Source organism: Sinocyclocheilus anshuiensis, unplaced genomic scaffold, assembly GCF_001515605.1.
Source record: "Sinocyclocheilus anshuiensis isolate Anshui unplaced genomic scaffold, SAMN03320099.WGS_v1.1 scaffold2090, whole genome shotgun sequence".
Classification (NCBI taxonomy): Eukaryota; Metazoa; Chordata; class Actinopteri; order Cypriniformes; family Cyprinidae; genus Sinocyclocheilus; species Sinocyclocheilus anshuiensis.
Genome location: NW_015560626.1, coordinates 357,075 through 378,803, shown reverse-complemented (window position 1 = coordinate 378,803; position 21,729 = coordinate 357,075). Strand labels below are relative to the sequence as shown.

Here is a 21,729-nt window from a genome sequence, read left to right as displayed (position 1 = left end):
GAGGTCTGGATGGAGCCAGCGGTAGGACTGCACACACTGAACTGTTTAAAATTCTGTAATGTGTCTGTGTGCTCTAAAGAGCGTTCGGTTCACATAAAAGCTGCATGTGCTTATAGGATGCACTGATGCTTTATACATCAACACGTGATGACATTACAGACATGTAGACAAATGAGAATGTTTTGGTTAGGTTGACCTTTTGAAAGTGTCATCTACGATTCTGTTACTTGAGCGATTGTGCAAGCCGTTCCTTTGACTCGATAATCACTGACGAAGCGTTCAAACCGCTCATTAGTTTCACCTCATCCCCAATCACATCCACTAGACACCACAACATCTCTCAAGACACCAAACCTGGCAATATTACAAACCATTTTAGAGACTACATGGGAGAGATTCTCATTAAGTACTAAATGGACATATTCTCACAACGAGGCAGCTTGTGGAAATTTAAAGAATTCTTATGAAACCGGTAAATCACTTTCTTAATTAGCATTTTTGTCTTCTTTTGCAGAAGAAAAAAAATTACCAAATACTCTTAAAACAAGTTAAGTGAGATCTTTTTAACAAAAAATATTAAAAAATAAATAAATAAATGTACTAGAGAAGCGTTTAATAAATAAATACATTTTCTTAGCATTGGTGTCGTTTTGTAGTAAAAATACCAAAATATACTTAAAACAAGATAATTACTTGAGAACTGTTTAACAAAAAATATAAGAACATAAATAAAATCAATTTAAATTTTAAATATTAGTGTAAAACCTGTACACTGCACACAAAAAAAATACTTGTTATTTTTACTTAAGTTACAAGTAACTTGTAAATGTTACTTAACATTTGTGTGTTTTGCACTAAAAATAAATATCCTTAAAACAAGATCAATTTACTTGAAAAGTGTTAAATAAAATGAATGAATGAATAAAAATGTATTTATAAATAAGGTTTTATGCTTAAAACAAAAAGTAACAAACACAATCTAATATATAATATATCTGTTTTATTTTACGGTTTGTTGTAATAATTTTAATAGGAATCAAGAAAAAAAATACAGATTAAGAAAATGATTTTGCTTTTGGAAATGCCATTTTCCCTCCAGAAATGTACATAGACAAAATTGACCATATCCTCCCCCCTCAACTCCCTTGCCTCCCCTTATATTTTTTTAATACCAGACCATTGTGTTGTTTCTATAAGCTAAATGTTTTAAAAGGTATAGAAGTCCCTTGAAATGAGAGCAGGAGGATAATTGAACAGCTTAAAAACAGGAATCTAATTGTGCGGGCCCCTCTGGGGGCCAATATTGGACTACCTTATAATAGGCCTGAGATATTCTCTTCATGATTTATTGCCAAATCCCTGTATTTTTCAATACATTATAGTTTCTAAATTGTGTTTAAATTGAGTGTGGAGGAGCTCAGGCCATTAGGAGATGCAGAAATGAAGATCATATTTAAATATTCATGCACCCTGTACCTTATTACTGAATCTGAACACTAACAAAATCAATATTAAGTGCAGTTTGACATAAATTTATTTATGAATTTCGACTTTCTAAGTAGTGTATTTTTTCACTCAAAAATGGCCAGTATAATGTAGTAATGATATCAAAACAGAGTGTCAGGGTGCATTAGACGGCCAGGCTCATGAAGCGCCACATAAAAACTCCAGAGCATCCATGTAAAAATGCTTACTGGGCACAACTGTCCCGTTTTCCAAACATCACTCATTTTACTGCCCCGTATCGCACGCGCTGTGAAACTGAGGGAAAGATACAGTTGTCTTGTTTGTTCAAATGATAAGCTTGTGTTAAGCCCGATTGTATTAGAGCCTTAATGCTACGATCAAAACGGATGCCCTTCCGTTGCTTCACCTGTCCTTATAACTCACCTTCCTTTGCTCTCAGCCAGCATTCTCATTTACATAGCAATACCATGAATTAAAATGAACCCAGAGAAAGAGGGGGGAGGAATGCTCACAAAAGCAAATCGCACAATTGCTTTTACTTGCTTACGTTCGAAGATTTTGTTTGTGAGCGCTTACTCTGAGAGAACAGATAACACATCAATGACGTATGGACGGCAACAAATGTTCTTTAACTAAAGCGAAAGACGCGTACATTGGATTTTTTTACCTTTTTTTGTGGTCCTCAACATTGAGCATTGAACATTAAACGGGACTTTACTGGGCTGATGCCATGTCTCTGGATACAAGATGATGCTGTAAATGCAGAAAGGGCGGGAAAAAGCTCAGCATCAATCCAGAGAAAGACAGCAAAGCCGTGAATCTCAGAGTCGTAGCCTTGTACTCATTTTGGTAATTTCAAAGCCACTTCTATACCTATACTTAGCAAATAACTGTTGAAAAAAAGTTAACTGCATATTTGCTTATCTCTGGTTACAGACTGCCACTTCCGACAGCTTGTCACGAATCACAGCTTTCACTGGACCTGCTTCTGTCCTCCTGTGTACAGTAATGTTGAGGTCAGGACTGTGACATGAACAGCCTTGTCAGCTGAGACATTAACTCACAAGGTGAGGTGGACGAAGACCGAGACAGGTCATAGACACTCAAAATCCAACTGGAGATCAAGACGCACAACAAAAACAAACTGTATCCACTCCTGTCCACTCAGCTCAGGTCCAAGCTACTTTAGCTGACCTTATAAAATGACCTCACTAATGAAAGGCACATACTCACACCTGATGATGCAGGTATATAAAGGATTTGAAGTATTATTAAATATCATATAATGGATAAGCAGGTAGAATATTTGTTTTCTACACATATTTACAAAATCTACAATAAAAATGTTTGCATTGTGTTGACATCACATTTTCCCCAATCAAAAAATTACAAATTATACAGTAATGACAATATTTCCATCCAAAAATGTTGCCTAAAACAGGCTATATATATATATATATATATATATATATTATGGAGGGGGGTCATATTAAAAAAATAAATAAATAAAGTTTACACAAATTGTGTTGTTTTTTTTTTTTTTTTAACATCACATTTCCCCCCTAAAAAACTCGTTTTGATTATTTTAAATCGGTTTTTATTACAAAAAAATCGTTGCTAATGCTGCCATACTGCTGCTAAAAATAGGCTTCATATACATGTAAATATGATTCCTTTTTTGGTGAAATATAACCTGGATATTTCTTGACATTTTCCACGAGATTCACCCTGTAATACCGATTTTTCCACAGAATACTAAGATGTGGCTGTCGTGTCCAATATAAACAAAAAAAAAATTATAAAAAAATCCAACAGTGTGGCGTCATCCTTCCATTCCACCATTAGTTTGTCTTTGTATTTATTTTCTCATGAATACAAAAATTCCATAAAAGGTGTGCCAACCCGATGAAATAGTGACATCATAAAGCTAAAGCCATTATAGAAAGATTACCCACCCCATTCCGAAATATCAAGATAGACCCAGCTCCCTTTTCATCATGTTCCTGCCTTCTTTTTTTTCCCCATTGCTTTATACACATTAGAGAGAGGAGCTATCTGTCATTACTGTAATATAAGATAAAAGTCAAAAGTTGGACTCTTTAAAGCTGCTTGCTAGGATTAGCAATAAAGAACTGTATATAAGTCTCAGAAGAGCTTAGCGAGCAGAAACCAGGCCTCTAAACATCAGTCAATTTATATTAGAATTTCCATACATGCATTTGCTTGTTACTGTCAATATGCAAAAATGGTGCTTACCGACAAATAAAGCATAATGTACTCAAGCCAGCGCATCAATAACTGCATCTGAGCTTTAAAAGAAAATGCAAAAAGGGGAGAGAGCACAAAGATGGCTCATATGAAATATATATCGCATTAAACACAAAAACGTCAGAAAAATAAAGCTGGCTCTTCGCTCGCATGACAGACCCTCCATTCATCTTAGTGGAGACTGTGGCTCAACAGGAAATAAATAGCATTCTGTCAGCTCCCGTATTTCATTGAGTTACACAGTCAGGTTTTCGTGTTATGGACGACTCTCATAGCACAGACCTCCTAGAAGAAGCATAAGCGTAAGAGGCCTGTGAGAGAGAGTGCGTTATGAAAAATGGAGTCAGAGACTACAAGAACAGAGCAGTTCAAGCTCACGGTGGAAGATCAATGAAATCAGATCTCAGGCAAACAAAAACTAGCGAAAAGTGACAGTGTCTGCTTTTATCATGATTTCAAATGGTCATATATAATGCATGAAATGAAAGCAGGCAAGGTAGACAGATGTGGCGTTAACCGCAAGGGAGCGGCTAGAACCGAAAGATGATTGACCGCCATCCTGGACATGGACTACTGGAAAACACAGCTAAGCTGAAGGAGTGATGCCAGAGGAACTGTTAGCTGTGTGTATGGTGTTGTGATTGGCAAGAATATCAAAATGCTTCTTTACAATACTTCACTAGTAACACCCTCCAAATCCTATCCTACAGGCAAACTAAGAAAATGTATCACTTCCCACTTGAAAGAATGATGCACTAAAATAAGTCAAAAGTAACAGTAAAGTCATTCATAATGTTAGAAAAGACTACTACTTCAAATAAATGCTGCTCGTTTGAGTTTCGTTTTGAGTTTTTTCCACAATATTAAGCAGTATATCGGTTTTCAACATTGATGATAGTAAGAAATATTTCTTGGGCACCAAATCAGCATATTAGAATGATTTCTGAAAGATCATGTGACACTAAATAATGAAGTAATTCTGAAAGCAGAAAATTCAGCTCATAACAGGTATAAATTATATTATTTTAATTATATTAAAATTATTTTAATTATATAAAAGAAAACTCTATAAATAAATATATAACTATATATTTAATCTTGGTGAACATAATAGACCTAAAAATATAAAATATATGAAGAGTTCATTTGCAAAAACAGATAACTCCGGTCTGAACAATTTTCAAAAATCTTTTTTTTTCATTGTGCATTCCAATTAATCTCAATCAAACTGCAGTTGGGTTATTTTGATGAAGTAAAAAAATAAAATAAAAATACATCTAACTAACACAATAAAACAATAAAAACATGATAACAATTAAAAAAAAAACATGATTTTTGAAAATTAAAAAAACGGTTATCTGTTTTTGCAAATAAACTCTTCATATATACATACAAAAAATGTTTATCGCTGTTGTTGCTTTTTTAAAATTTTGTGAAAATGAGTTAGTATTAAAAAAATAAATAAAAAAAAGTACTAAAAAAAAAAATTTCTTTTAAAAATGTAATTAAAAAAATTTAATTTGATTGAATCAATAAAGTTTAGGTTACATATGGATTACATTTATGGGTTACAAGAGGGTTACATTTACCCAACTACACAATATTACAATTTCATTTGGTTTTCTAAGAACTGGTTGAAAATCATAACAGTAATAATGGATATTCTATTGACAAATATACAAACATTCTTTGAAAAAATGCATTGCCTTTATCTTGCTCTTTGGGAGTTGTTAGGTATATATTTGTTATAAAACAAAATGCTTCGCCTCGCAGAATAAATTAACAATGGATGTTAAAAGCGCATTTATACAGTAGTACAATGGCTTTTTAAAAGAATATGTACATAATCAATAACTAAAATCCATTTCTTTTGCATCCATGAGCAATAGTTTTCCTTTATGAGCCAACATATAAGGAAATAATGAACAAACATCCATTGTCATTTGAGATCGCAAACCTAGCTCATCTTTGACATATGTCCCTCTAGTAGAGATATGCAGCATGCAGCAGTTGCCATGCGTCTGATGTTGGTGAACTCCAATGCTTTTTCCGGCATTTGCTCCCGCAGGTCTGACATTCAAGATCTCTCAATTATGTATGAACAGCAAGCAATATCCTTTACTGTCATGCCCACACAACATATTTCATCTTCCTGGGCACAGATGCCCAATCAAATTCTCCACGTAATTATGATGACTTATTAAAAATGAGCCCAAACACATTATTAGTAAGACTGCAGTTAGTTTCAGTGGCCAAAATTATTTCATTCATTAAAACAGCTTCTATTTTTAAGCTGCGCACAATAGCCGAGACCTCACTGGAAGCCCACGACACCAGGTAAAGTCCTGAGAGATATCGGGCAGCACAAGCATCCGTCAACGTGTCAACGTCTCTGAAAGGTCGAGAAACAAGGCAAAGTGGCTATATTACAGCAGATATGGGTCAGGGGAAATTACGTTTTTTTTTTTTCCTGTGATATGAAGTGATATATTTCATGTCCTTTTTCATGCAAACCATCCAGCTCAGTCGTGACTTACTGAAACTCACTGAAAATGTCATTTTTTTTATTGGTCGTATAAATGGCCTTTTGTGGCTGCGGTTTCCCGGTGTATAGAGTACAGCCACATCTTGGGAATACACAGCTCAGCGGAGAGAAAACATCTCAAACACCATGTTTATCTGCCACACAACATGCAGCCATTAAAAATACATGAGGCCACCATCCATTATTCCGTCTCCGAATGGCAAAATCTGCATTAAGCTTGAAGAATCCTTCTGTTTTAGGATAAATAAATAAAACAGGCACTTAGTGATTCCTCTTGCTTTATTATAGAGAGAGGAAATGCGTGTGTTTGCAGAGGAGCAGGAAATGTGCCACGCTTTCTAAATATGGATGAATAAATCAAAACGTTTGCAATTAGGGCCTCGCGTCTTTTCTGTTAATTCAAATGATTTTGCCACTTTTCTGAGAAAGTGCATTTAATATTTAAATTACTTGTTACTTTTTCAATACCCAGGTGATTTCTGCCGTAATGTGCCGACCAAGTCTTGTCAGCTGCGATTCGGGTGTAAATTCCGTAATCAGAAGTGAAATTCATCTGACATGAAAAAAACTTAAAAATTTAGCAACACGAGACAAATGGAGAAACGCATGCTGAAACAAGGAAAAGCAGCACTGCGTACACAGTTTTACGATCTATAATTCATATCTCTCACATCCAACAACTTCTGTCCTGTTTTCTTGCCTCTCTTGTGTAATTTATGACTCTCAACATTGTGTGTCTTAAATTTTTGAGATCTGTCTAAATGGATCTGTTGTTTTTATTCAAATAAAAAAAAACTTGTTCAACGGGCAATAGGAATATTCTTAATTAGTAAGAGTTAAACTAACAGTTCACCTAAAAATAAATATTCTGTCATTATTTTCTCAACCTCACATCATTCCAAACCTGCAAGGCTTCTTCTGTGGAACATAAAAAAAGACATTTTAAAAAATTTCTCAGTGTTGTTTTTTGCCCATGCAATGGAAGTCAATGGGTACCGAAAAAAATTGGTTCTTCAAAACTGGTTCATCAAATATATTTTATTGTGTTCCACCAAAGAAAGAAAGCCTAACAGAATTGCAATGACATGAGGGTGAGTAAATTATGATATTTTCATTTTTATTCCAGCTGATGAATGATAAAAACACTGCCAGCCAATATCTATAGTTAATAATTGAAGTGTGAACTTTATCTTCACAGTTATCATTCTTGATGTAAATGGGCCTTACAGCTCAAATAATACAAAAGTTTTAAGAATTAGTGCTTTTATAAAATTATATATTTCACATTTATGGTTTTAAGTGCTACAAAAAATGGCTCCATTCACTTTTACTGTAAGTGCCTCATTGTAACCTTGATTTTTGCTTTTTAGAAAACAAGGGAAGAGTCAAAGTTATTTTTATGATTGTTCTTCCAAAATGTTTTTTTTTTCAACATCACGCCACAAATTCCGTCAATTGGCCACAGCTTGTACTGAACCTGGAATATTCGCTTAATATTACATTTAAATCAAGAACTGTATGTCGTTTCTAGACATCCTGCTCCTCAAGCTTTTGTGATGAATATTTCAGAAAGACCTGTATTGCTGCAAGCTGTAAAGGATGCAAAAAATTGCATAATTTAGATCAGAGGTGCCGGTTGGATTAATGGTAAAACTTTAAGTGGCCCTAACAAGCATACTTCAAATGATTAGCTTACCAAATCTGAATCAGGAATGGAGGTCCTCCTCTTTGACACGGCTGCCCTGCTCTTGTCATTACTGGGCACACTGTAACCAACAAACAACAATTTTCCATCCACTGTAATTGCTACATAATTCAACAGATGCAGTGGAATGACCTCCAGGTAAACTTATATTTACTTTGCAGCTGTTAATGACTAAAGCTTTGATTAGCTCCTCTCTTAGAGAATGAGGATCCCAGACCTCACGCTTTGTTTTGTTCTGGAGTCAAAGGAGAGCTTCGTACCCACTGATGCAAGTATATGAAAAAAATAGACGGGCCATTTAACAACCAAAGTGAAGCGATTTATTGAAGAATTAATGCCTTCAAAATCAGTGTATTTCTCCTTTACACAGTTTCTCTGTCCAGCTTATTTAAAATAATCTTTGTCAGGCTTTTACAATGGTTCTGTATGTAGTGCATTAGAACAGAAATGTACAGTAACATTAAAATGCATATGTGAATAAAGTTAGAATGCAGTAAATTAATGGGCTGCTTTGCCTTAGGGCAAAATGGAGGATGGACCCCCCCATGAGTAGATTTTTCACGGCTTTGATTATCCTTTCAACACTCTAATTGAATTTCAATGTACATTTTAAAAAGTCTTTATTAAAGTAACTCTTGATGTAAATCGTACCTGATCTACTGTGGGACTGTCGCCCATTAAGTACATTCACGACATGCTCTTTCTGGTTTTATCTCGTCTGTGTCATTATAATTTTCACTCATGACCAAAATATTACCCTGCGAAATAAGAACAGAGTAATTATGAATTTTATTCCACTGGTTGGTCTTACCTATGTTTTACATCAGGTAACAGGACAGTTTTATGAGGTCTGGACTCCATATTTGGACTATTTGGAACCTCATCTTCATTCTATTATATTACAAGAAATTTTGTAATTGTATTGTAATTCTCTAGACATTGAACATTCTTTTTGAAAAAAAAAAGAGTTTTTTTTTTTATTTACTTTATAACAATACAGTTGGGGGGGGGGGGGGTATCTGAGTGTGTTTTTTTAAGGTATGGTTCCTTGTTAATTTTGTGTTATAATTAAAATTATAAAAATACCGTTGGGGGGGGGGGGGGGTATCTGAGTGTGTTTTTTTAAGGTATGGTTCCTTGTTAATTTTGTGTTATAATTAAAATTCAATAAATATTGTTATTAAAAAATATTAATTTCAAAAAAATCTATAAATGCTCTAATGATTAAAACAAATACCTGACAGGTCCAAGCAGTCTGAGACAACACTGAAAATCTGGGAAACTAAGTTCAAAGTGTAAATATGCAGATAATTTAAATACTTTTTTGATCCACTTCAAATGTTGACTACTGTATATATATATATTATAGGTATTTTATATAGAAAATTAATAATGTAACATGATTAAAAAAATCTATTTTAATGTAATAAATAACATCTAGACAGCAAAGTGCTGAATATTTACAAGACATCGCATTGTTTTCACTCAGCTTTCACTAGTACCCAAACTCTTCAGGCACTGATCTGTCTAAAGAAACAAAACAATTTTCCGTTTAGTCTGAATCTTGGCTCCGGAGGCCACAGGACCCTTTGGGTGGCTGTCAGAAAGCACGTCCACACGGCATCACAAAGACTCATCTCATGTCAGAGAGGGGCATCTCCAGCCATTAGAATTTATCAGCACATACTGTCCCCTGGAACATCATGCCCATCCCCCAAAAGCCCACAAAACAACCAGCCTGCCTCTTGGTCACAATGCCACATCTATTCAAATCAGCCCTTCATACACAAGACCGCAGCGGAAATTGGTCTTTTGTCACTCAAGATTAACAATCTCTTCCCAAATCCCCACGGAAAATTCCAAGTCCCAATCACAGACGACTCAGTGACTCGCCTTGACGCAAATGCGCCTCATGTCCAGGATGCTGAGTGTACTTTTAAATAGAAGTGTTTTAGTAAAATCTATATTCACTGTTTCCACTAAACTCAAGAAGGTGGGCAAAACAGGATGAGCGCTCGGATAGGTTCAAGAGTTTCATCAGCTCGAGCTCAAAAATAGACCCTCGAACGCATCATTATCAAGGTTTGAATATACGCACTGAAAGTGAGACAGAATCTGCCAGATGAAGTTAGCAGGGAGACGCCTGACCCGATATTTCCTTTGTTGTTTGGTCAGGAAAGGGAAGGTTATTGTAAACCGACTCAAGAGTAAATAATCCCTACGTTTCCATAGCAAAGTCATAAACAGCCTGCAGAAACAAAGGACAAAAAGACAATAAATCTAATGATGGTCAATTTTTGTTTAGTTTCCAAAGTTTTTCGAGGGAAATTCTATTTCAAAACAAAGAGGCACCTACAGTTTTCCATGGAGAAGGGGAAATCAGATGTTTCAGAGATTTCTGTGCTTCTTTTTTTATGTCTTCAAGTGAATAGCCCGTGTATTTTTCCTGGCAGACCTGCCGTGTGTTGTGACAGATATATGGATACTGTTTTGTTATTCTGTCAAGAAACTTCCAGTAAAACAAAACCTGTTTTTAGGGCTCTGTAGCAAGGAAGTTTCAAAGTTCAAGATGTTTGAAACTATCACTTGGCCCACACTCAAAATGCGAGCGCCATTCAGAGCATTTCGGTTGTGATCTACAGGACAAGGGTTGAAGCAACATGTTGAAACTGTGAACTTCAGACGAACTACATTTAAACAGTAACACAGACAAATAGTAACTCATCCTAGACCTGATGGCTAAGAATAGTATACTAAATAAATGAAAGCCATTTGAGGGTTGATTTTACAACAAAACACTGATGTGTTTTTTGAGCCTAACACATGAAGAGAGCTAAACAAAATCAGTTACAGAGTTGGCTTTGTGTTGACAAAACCAAACAAATTTAACTTCGTTTTGATCTGTTTAAGTGGTCTCACGAAGCTTACTAGAGTAAAAATGTGATGTTTACTTTTTTAAATAAATAAATAATAAATTACATTCATTCTAAAGCTTATTTATATTACATTTTATATTTGTACTAATTTCATTTAAAAGCTTAATATTAATTGCCAAATTGTAATTCCAGGTAATGCATTGTATGTTAGTAAACTATTGTAGACTTAAAAAACATAACATTTAAAAATCACATAAAAATCACCAAAAAAACACACACAAATAAATAGCAAAATTGAATATGCCATTTTAAATATATTAAAATAGATTTAAAATAGATTTAATTATATATTTAAAATAATCAAACAAATAAGCACACATTAACGTTTAAAGAATTGTAGTCTGTAAATGTATTTAGGTCTCTTATGCTCACCAAGGCTGCATTTATTGGATTAAAAATAACGTAAAGGCAATAATACGTGAAATATTATTACAACTTAAAACAACTGTTTTCTATTTTAACATATTTTAAAATATCATTTATTCCAAGCTGGATTTTCAGCATCCATTACTCCAGTCTTTAGTGTCACATGATCATTCAGAAATCTTTATATTATGCTGACTTGATGCTCAAGAAACATTTCTTCTTCAGGTTCAAATCATTTTTGGGGGAAAAAAAAAACCAAAAAAAAACTTACTGTCGCTTTTGTTCAATTTAATATGCCCATGCTTATTAATTTCTTTACAAAAAGAACTCCTACTGTCTCCAAACTTATGAACGGCAGTGTATATATAAAATTCTGTTTGATGATGCTAATGGCTCAGAAATGACACAGTCCACCTTTAACCTCTTTTCCAGGAAGAGATGGCTAGTAAAATGTAGTAAGACTGTCTTATCGCGCTAATACATGAGCAAACACAAGAGTCTTTACCGTGCGTCGTATGTGTGGCGCTGTACAGCTTACGTGGCTTTTGGTAGCTGAGAGACATGATTATTCAGAGGTAATATTTTTATCTTAGCAGTATGCAGAGCTTTGTTTGCCATTCTTTCAAGCAGGGGATAAAAGAGCAGCCTTGGCGTGCTGGCTCTGATTATGATCTAATTGTTAGCATTCAGTGTGCCTTATTATCAATCTGGTGCCTTACAATGAGCAGTTAGAGCTTTGTTAGTGTTGTCAGAAGGCTCTGAGAGAGCGATTCTGCTACCGGTGGTGCATTACAGAAGTACTAGTTAGCGCTAAGGTGGCATGAGAGGAGCCCCTGCCGCCAACGACAACAACAAACAAACAGGAATTGATGGCAAGCGTTTATTATCTGGTTTAATTGCTCATCATCTGGAGGATCTGACAGTTGTGGTTAATGAGAGAGAGAGGAGAGGCGCAGGCTGTTGGCAGAGGGCTTCACGGCAAAGAGGATGCTGGGAGAAGGGGAGTTTGACACCGAGATCTGGAGCAACTCATTCCAGTCGAACAGAAGCAGTGGATGTAAGCGAAATCGTTTTCTAATCAAAATATCAGCCTTCGCTTTGGTTCCACGGAGCTCTTTGGAAGTCTGTTTAACCTGGATGTCATTAACACACACTCACAGAGAGGAATCGGGGCTTGTGTGTAATCAGATGGCGAACACACACAGGATATCACAAAAACTGGGCCCCTTCCTAAAGATCTCATCTGGGCTACAGGCCTGGACACGGTTCAAAAAGGGACCTCCCAGACACTGCAACATCAGGCACGTACGAAACGAGTTCAAACTGACAATCGCCGAAACCAGGCTTCGGTGAACTATAACGCTTCACCTATACTGCAAACATCGCCTGCTTAATAGATTTTAGCTTAGACCAGGAAAAGACAGTGCAATGTGTCACAGTTAAATCTAAATCTGTCTGTCCTGCTTACCGCTGCATACCTGTCACAGTCAGAAAAGAAAAAAGATGAAAGGTAGGTAGCAAAGGAGCTTCATAGCACAAGTGATCATGTGATTCTTCATCGTCACAGAATTACACCAAAGACTGCATTGGATATAACCTTTGACCTTTGAGAAATTACCATAGCTGCCTTTGAAAAACATTTTTTGTTTCCTTAGCCTACACTGAGAAAAGCAGCTTGTGGAAAGAAATATTTAAAAAGATGTTATAATAATAAAAAAAGTTTGTTTTATTTGCTATAAGTGGAGTTCCTAAGTAAGAGACCATTAACAAAAATGTTAATTTTTATTAAAAATGCTACAAATTTTAATGGTTTGTTTTCTTATAAATTACATCACCTTAGTTTATTTTATTTCTTTCTTTTTTTAAAGAAATTAATACTTTTATTCAGCGAGGATGCATTAAAGTAATCAAAAGTGACAGCAAAGACATGTATATTTATAATGTTACAAAAGATTACTATTTTAAATAAATGCTGTTCTTATAACCTTTTTATTCGAACAATCTTCAAACAAACAAAAATGCATAAAATGTATTCAATTAAATACATTTAAATCAAAAAAAACTTTTTTTTTTAAATCTTACCAACCTCAAACGTTTGAGTGGTAGTGTGGGTTCAAAAGTCAACTAGTGAAAATTTTTCAATTTTTCTATTATAATTTACACTATTAGCATAACAATCTGACTGAAAAGTTTAATTGAATACTTAAATGTTTCTTATTTATATGACATTAAAAATCCTAAAAAATTATATTTGCAGGATTAAATTAGATTTGTAATCTCAAATGTTCAATGTGGTCTCAGACTTTCGGAGCCCACAGTTGTGTTATGAAATAACATGAAGCATCCATTATATGTCTTGGACTATTTTTGGAATTGCTTTGTATGACAAGCAAATGGGAAGTTGTAGATTAGGCCTAATGCACAACCACAAATAGATGTTACATTCATCTTCGTTATACAATGATGTATGCAATAAAAGGACAATTTTTTGCGAAAGCAAATGGGCTTTAAGAGCAATCTCTTCATACCACTCATGTGGCACAATAATAAAAAAGACTTTTCCATTCATTTCAAAACATTATAACCAATGGCAAATTGAAGACACAGAGAAAACGGCTTAATCAGCTTTAACTTACTAGGAGGGGCACGATGCCAACAGGGAACACCCACCCAAAAACCACTGCTGCTAAACTCATTCACAAATATCCCATTGAGAAACTCTGAAACACAGCGTATGCCTGCATTCTGCCCACTGCTGCAGATCTGCACCCGCACACATGGGAATCATTAGGGCACACAAGTTGGCGAGTGTCCCTAGCAACCAGCTGCATCTGTTTATGTTTACCTTCACGCTCCTACCAGCTAATGCTATGAGTACATCTGCTACTGTGCAACGAAGCTGTGGTTACATGCATGGTTGACCCATGATTCTGTAATTGCCCAGCAAGTAAGATAAAGAGTCAGAGCGTAACCACCAAAGCCTTCCCTTCCCTTCCAAGAGCCTCTTTCGTCTGCCAGCTCTTGTCCTGTTGTGGAAAGCTCATTGCTGAATTGGTTCAACAAATTGAGCCACAATAGTAAGACTGCTTTTACAAACCAGAGCCAGAAAAACTCTGTAAAAAATTTTAAAAGTTCAGTTGCTGCCTTAAATTAAGTATAAGTATATACAAATATACAAGTCATTTTAATTTAAATTACATTATTAAAAAAATAGTTACATTTCACATAACTTATTGAAAAAAGTTACATTTACTTAATTCACTTTGATGAGTTAATGTAAAAAAACATAAGTTGTCATGATTTACTAATCTATAATGTAGGTTTATATATTTAGGTTTAGAATTTTTATATATTACATAAAAATATTTTTTCCCCTTTTTTCTATTTTAATTACAGAACATTTTCTTCATTTCCTATAATTAATATATATATAATAAAAAATATTTATAATATTTTTTTAATAAAATTTTTGATGTTACAATAATAATTAAATTAACATTATAATTTGTTTTTACAATTTAAAAACTGTTATATTAAAATAAATTACAACATTTTCACTGGTGGTGTGAGACTTTTAGACTGACTCTCTCTCCATATATAAATTAAACGCTAATGCGTCTTTTTATATATATACATATATTTTTTTATTTTTTTATTTTTTTTTGTGTTGTTTCAACCAAAGAACCAAAGAAAGGCTGTAATTCATCTTTTTTTTTTTTTTTATATATATATAAGAAAAAAAGTTTTGTTAATGTGTGAATGTTTAGCTCATATCATTATCAATTATAACAATTAAAAACATCTCTGAAAGCAATGCAAAATTTAACCAGTGTGTGGTTTCAAACATCTCACAGATGTGCAACTGGTATGAAAAAGAAAAGGAGGGGAACATGAAAGGAATTTTTAAGCCTACACTAATAACATAATAGCTCAAAACAACCGCATGAAAGACTTGAGATGTTGGTGTACTTTGTGCTGTTATTGTGTTTCCTGTTCACAAGTTCATGCAACAGATGCCAAAGAAAACTCTGGCGGCGTGGCCCCCCTCTGACCCCCTGGGTGAAAATTACACTGTGCCAGAGTGCAAAGCTCTAGAGGACACAATATCCAACGCATACAAATGTGCTCTTGTTTTGTCATTTAATATAGAACACATACTGTTAGACACAAACACGATCAGGATGAGAAAGGGTGTTCTTTGGTTTGCTCAAATATCGAGACTGTAATCACAATAAATTTTACGAGTGTCAGTGGTCTTTCTTCCAGATGCTCAGAATTTAGAAGAATATCTTGACTGGGTTACATTAAAATGGCCTGCCTTTCAAAAGTCTAATTGAATTCATTCAAGCATGGGAAATTGCGTAGTAAAGGCAAATTAACTAACCTCACATCTGAGGTTGTTTTCCCACTAAATCTAAGAATGTACATCAATGCCCAGTATTTATGTCTTATGAATAAAAAAATTAAGCACATAAAGTGTCAGTCATGCATATGTGTAAAACATATATATGCCTTTTGAACAACTGACACTGACCTCAAAATGCTCAGTTTTAGACACATTGCTCATTGCCTTGGAATCTTCAGCAAAAGCCAAACATTGAACAACACTGACCTCTTCTGGCTATTCCTCATACTGCCACAAAGAGATAGTCAGCATTTACTGTAACTGGAACTAAAAAGACCAAGATGTATATTTAAAAATTACAGCTAAAATTAATGTATCACAACAGAGATCACATCCTTAAATAAAATACCTGCCACATGGCAGGATTCAGCAAGACGGCATCTGTGGTTCACATTATGATCATCCAGAACACAAACACCCCACTGGTTTTACTCAATAAACACTTTGTGTATTAATCCAGATTACATCTCATACATAATATCATCTGTCATTTGTTACATTTTTTCCAGAAAGAAACCTACAGTATTTAATATACCATATATCTATATACATAATCTATGAAAGGGATAGAAAATAGTCCATTTAAAAGGTATAAAATCAGATTAGCAACAAACTGAACACTACAACAATATAACAGTGATATTACTGGGGTCATTTTTACTAATATCGATAACTGAGATGCAAGAAGGTGCCAGTTGCATTTGCAAGAAACAAGTGGGAGTGAGTTCGCAGTGTGATAAAGAGATATGAAAATAATGCCAATGTGTAGGCCCTAAGTGTTAAATGTCCAAATATTTAACTAATTCAAAGAGTGAAGTAATTGTGTTCAATTTTTTGTTTTCTATTGTTATTATGTCCGATTTGTTTTATTATGGATGGCAGTATACAGTAATCAATACTGTACACTTTTTAAAATAAGATAATTTTTGTGTTTTAGTATAACTATGAACTGATAGTTAATGGAGACCCAATTTTTACTACTTTGATTATCAAAATAATATGCAGCAATATATGAATGTTGTGATTGACAAATTAGAAAAGTGTATTCCAGAGAGCAACGTAATAAATAAACAATCTATACAGCTCTAAATACATCTACGTATATAATCATAAGATTACGGAAGACCACAGAAACTGTATTAAAGATACTATTTTATGCTGAAGGAAATAAAGTAGAGAGCTTAGTATTGAGCTTCAATTGCTAAACTGCCAGGCACTTTCTGTTTTTCAGGGAAGCGAGTCACCGATAGGGCTAGTTATTGTGCAACTTGAGAATAAACACCAATTTTTTTTTAATACTAGACACCACATTTATTTCTGAGATGTGACACACACAGCTGAGGGAGTTCTGAGACAGTAGTTCGTATTTAAATGGCATGACCAACACAGTCTTGGATGTAATCATTCCCCACATGTGATTCCAACGGCACTTTGCTTGTCAACGGAAAAGATGCATGGGTCCACTTGACTGTTGTGTTGTAAATCCCAGACTGAGGGAAAATGCCGCTTAAATGTGTAGCTGTATTTCAAACTGTGATTACATCTGTTGTGATTAATGGACTACCAATAGTAATAGTGTTGTTTGGAAAATCACCGACACGTGCAGTTGGTACCTGCATTTCCATCCGTTCTGCATCGCGGCGCCTCACTGTCAGCGATGCACAGATGAACTTCTCCAGAGATCTCGGTTGTGCTTTAGGCAGTAAACTGTAGCTGCAAATACTTTTTTGTATCATTATCTCCATTTATGTTGAAGCACTCAATGACGTACTAAGAGCCTCAGTTGTTTGGAGTTGTTGGGATTGTACCGAGGTGATGCTGATTTCCTCATCAGCTGTCTGTGATGCTGTAGATACGGTCTCTGGTGCCACAGAAGGAGTAAACTCTTTGTTTGAACTAACAGGAACTTCTGGCTTGCCTGTAACCCCCTCGGGTGAATGTGCAGTCACATTAGCTTCTTGTGGGTCATCACGCATTAAATGGAGGTGTGATTTTAACATCTCTGTAAAACAATTGTAGCAACTTGAAGTTCTGAATACTTGATTAAGTACATTTAAAGACTAACTAACTTGAACATGGTTAGGTGTTTCATGGTCCTGTGCAGTTTGGGTTTTTAGAGGAAAAAAAAGCACCTTGAAATGACTCAGGAACTTTTTGAGCAGACTTACTAACCTGAACAAGGTGAGGTATATATATATATATATATATATATATATATATATACACACATTAATTTAAAAATAAAATGAAATCAAAATGCAAAAATCCTAATTTCAAAGCTCTAAAATGCAAAACTATTTTTATATGAGATTGATTTATATTATAAAATATTTGTAATCAAAAAAAAAAAGAATATGCGATTTGTATTCAGATAAATTGAAGACACTAAAATCACTGTTCTCTATTTTAATATATTGTACAATGTAATTTATTTCTGTGCTTGCAAAGCTGAATTTTCAGCATCATTACTCCATCATTACTTTCTTCAGTGTCACATTATTATAATTTGCTAGTTTCTTTCAAACAATCCTTTGAACGGTAGTGTATATAAAATTATAAACTTCTAACCTTTTTCTGTTGAATGTGGGATGTGTGAATGATAAGCTGCACAAAGTCACTTGTCTCTGACCAGGTGAATGTGTCAGTCTGTTCCACAATCACACTGCTGACTGACAGGGTCTCATTTTGATATCCACCTCTTTTGGTCAAACCCATACGCCGTTTATAGACATGCAGCACCGTGTCTTCAGATGATGACTGGTTCACTGAAAGAAACATGCAGAATGGCTATTAAATATGCAAGTGATAAAACCTTGCAAAATAAGCAAGATATGTGCCATGATATGACCATAATAACAAACCGTTTGGGCAGGTCGCCTCCATGCTGTAGGCATAATGGCCACTGACCAGTTTGAGAGGTAAGAAATGTCCTTCCGATTTGAACACCTAAAAGATATGTAGCCTTTTAATGAAAATCAACCTGCTGCTGCTGCACTGTTTAAAGCACACAATGAATTAAATAAGTGGTTCAGAGGTAATTTTTCAGTCAGTTTGGATACTTTTAACTCAACATAAGCACAAAGGATTAAGCATTTGTTCCTGTATGAGCTGAGCCAAAAATATGCTATTCAATTACAGACCATTAGGTGGCACAATTTAGTAAATAATTCTAGTTCAGACACGGTCAGGAAAAAAATTACCAAGTCTCAGTTTCAGTGACAAAAATACTCCTGACATTGAAAATAATTAATTGCCCCTTTTCCTTTTTTGGAATACCTGCCAAGCAAGATTTTTCTCTAAGAAATGAATACTTTTATTCAGTGAGGATGCAGTAAATTGATAAAAAAAAGTGACATTAAAAATACTGATTGTTTAAAAAATATATTCAAATAAATGCTGTTTTATTTAACATATCATGCAGAATGATTTTATATTCTTCAAATAGCCTTATAAAGATAAAAAGTGATTTTATTTATATATATATATATATATATATATATATATATAAAAATTCAACTCCGATGGAGTTTTTGCTCTATTGCTAAACTATTACAAATCCTCCCAGCCACAAACTGGCACAGTCTTACCTGCACAGGACTTAAGATGATGTCTCTCCTCCCCTGAACTGTTATGTTTGGTTTGTGCATTTCAACATTTACTTGAATAAGACTGGAATCCTCCAAAGCCACCACCAGACTCCCACTCAAGGCCAGAGACCAGTCCAGCTGAATGGAAAAATCACATCAGAAATATTCCACATTAGATACATTCATCTCTTCATAACCTCACATATCAAAACATTTATTAGAAATTACCTCTTTATTCCAGTTATCCACAGGGATCTCTCTGGTAACCTTGAACACACACACAAAAAAAAGGTTTTTTTTAAAAATGGAAGGAAAAAAAAAAGAACAAGCAAAAAAAGAATGATCACATCACTCTATTCTTACCTGAATGAAGTCTGAATCACACTGGATGTACTCTCTGTTAGGAGGCGCTAACACCGCTGGACACTTCATCAGAAACTTTTGAGTCCTGCCTCCTAAACGACTTACTCTCTTCAGCAGGTTCAGCACAATCACATAATTGCCATTCTGAAAAAAATCACTATAAAATGTTATTCTGAGAAGTAGTGATAAAAAGGGACAGATTCTTACCAGCAACACACTGCAGAAGCGAATATGTTTCAGTGACAAACGGGGACATTTTCTAACCTCTAACTGGACAAAACATCCACTGTACATGACTCTAAAGATATAGTTCTTTTCCAGATCTCTGTGCAGGGCAAACCCACATGAAGAAAGCTGATGGTTCAGATTCTCCATGGACACCAAACCCACTGAAAAGAGCAAAAGATGTATGAAACTAGTACACAGAACACATATTTATTATTATTATCATTATTATTATTGCTGTTTAAAATAGTGGTCATGCTCACACCTTACACTGTCTGTCTTACTGTGTGACATACGGACTTCTTAAAGTAATAAGATTAATATATTAAGCGTCTTTAATATTATTAAGAAAGTTTTAGTTACTATTTAAGATTATGTGTTTCTTATATAGTATAATTACATTAATATATTTCACATACTATTATTTACAAATATTTTAGAATATTTCAAGTTATTATTTTGTGCAACAGTCTGAGAACACGTTATTATTTCTGGTATAAAAATTATTTGTTTGTTTGCCAACAAAGTCTATTTTTGTGGCCAATAAGATGTTTAATATGCATTTTTAATCAAATTGATGGTGCGCTATCTTTATTAAAAACTATTTCTATAATATCAGCAGAATAACAATATTTCCTGAAAGGAATAACATCACTACAATCTAATAAGATGTGTTTTACAGACATTACATTCTGACAAAGTACATAAAGCGGGAATAAAGAATAATCTGTCAGTCTTGAGTGTTTTATCCTACATTTAGTATAAATGACATATTATATAAAAGTGTAAAACATGTAATGTGGATACTGTATTTTTTTCCCAAAAAGCATTTATTTTTTACAGGTTTTCCTCTCTTGTGTTAAGTTCAGAAATTCAATGTCCATATAGCTCACCTTGAATTCGTAATATTCCAGAAAGCCAAAGCCTCAGTCCCTCAATTCTCATTCTATGGATCCAAAGCTCCATGTACTCAGAGAAACATTCCACATCACCCTCTAGAAAAGTAAAACTCAGTCAGTTTTAATTATTTTGCTACAGCGTAAATAGTAACTAAAATAGTAGTAAAGTAATAATTACCTGTCATGCTTGAAGATGGACTGCCCACCCAGTCTCTCTTCTGAAGTCGCAAAACATTTCCCCATATGGGCAAAATGAAGTGTCTATGTGAAGCAAAAGGAAAACAATAATAATTGTAGTAATATTACAGGAGAAAATACTAAACGCATAAGCATATAGCTACTTACAGTGAAATAAGTAAAACACTTGTGAGCATCAGCGCCATGGCTCATTTGGTTCTTGTGCACAGAGGGGTGATACAAGTGCTTTTATACTGCTAACAAGTCAGCTGTGTTTGGCCTTGTAGGTTACAAGTGAGTGTGAGAGCAAGGCTGACCCACTTCATTATAAAATTATACAACACGTACAAGTGTGAAAAAAAGCGATGAAAGGAGGGAAACCTGCACCTGCATGGCAATAAAACTCTCTCTTCCTTTCTTCTGTTCACTCATTCTAACTCACATGAGGCTGAACCATTTCCAATAAAAACGTCACGGCCACTTCATGAGTTAACAGTTGTTAGCAAAAACTATGCAAGATTACAGCACAGTAATCCTTCATTCAGATGTGATTGTGATATAAAATTGCATGTTTATAGGTAGAATGAATATTGATTACATCATTGTAGGCAGTATGGTGTAAACCTGGCTGTGTCATTCTTGGCCATTACAAAACTATAAAAACAATTGTAAATCTTAACAACACCCATGAGATGGCTGATCAAACCATTGCAGATTCCATAAGTGAAACAAGACATTGTATGATGAAGCCTTTCAACTGAATGTTATATACATTATATATATATA

At 34.5% G+C, this 21,729-nt stretch overlaps 1 protein-coding gene across 1 annotated transcript in view; it reads right to left on the bottom strand.

Moving 5' to 3' along the window:
• The window catches only part of LOC107681931 (uncharacterized), a 101,193-nt gene that overhangs the window by 78,940 nt on the left and 524 nt on the right, over nt 1-21,729 (bottom strand). The window contains exons 2-12 of the mRNA XM_016478304.1: nt 20,945-21,027; nt 20,761-20,862; nt 19,907-20,031; nt 19,643-19,786; nt 19,508-19,546; nt 19,280-19,417; nt 18,554-18,638; nt 18,261-18,457; nt 17,865-17,877; nt 17,443-17,694; nt 17,306-17,332 (exon numbers count right to left, since the gene is read on the bottom strand). Coding sequence (XP_016333790.1) covers nt 17,306-17,332; nt 17,443-17,694; nt 17,865-17,877; nt 18,261-18,457; nt 18,554-18,638; nt 19,280-19,417; nt 19,508-19,546; nt 19,643-19,786; nt 19,907-20,031; nt 20,761-20,862; nt 20,945-21,027 — 1,205 coding nt within the window. The remainder of the gene's footprint in view (nt 1-17,305; nt 17,333-17,442; nt 17,695-17,864; nt 17,878-18,260; nt 18,458-18,553; nt 18,639-19,279; nt 19,418-19,507; nt 19,547-19,642; nt 19,787-19,906; nt 20,032-20,760; nt 20,863-20,944; nt 21,028-21,729) is intronic.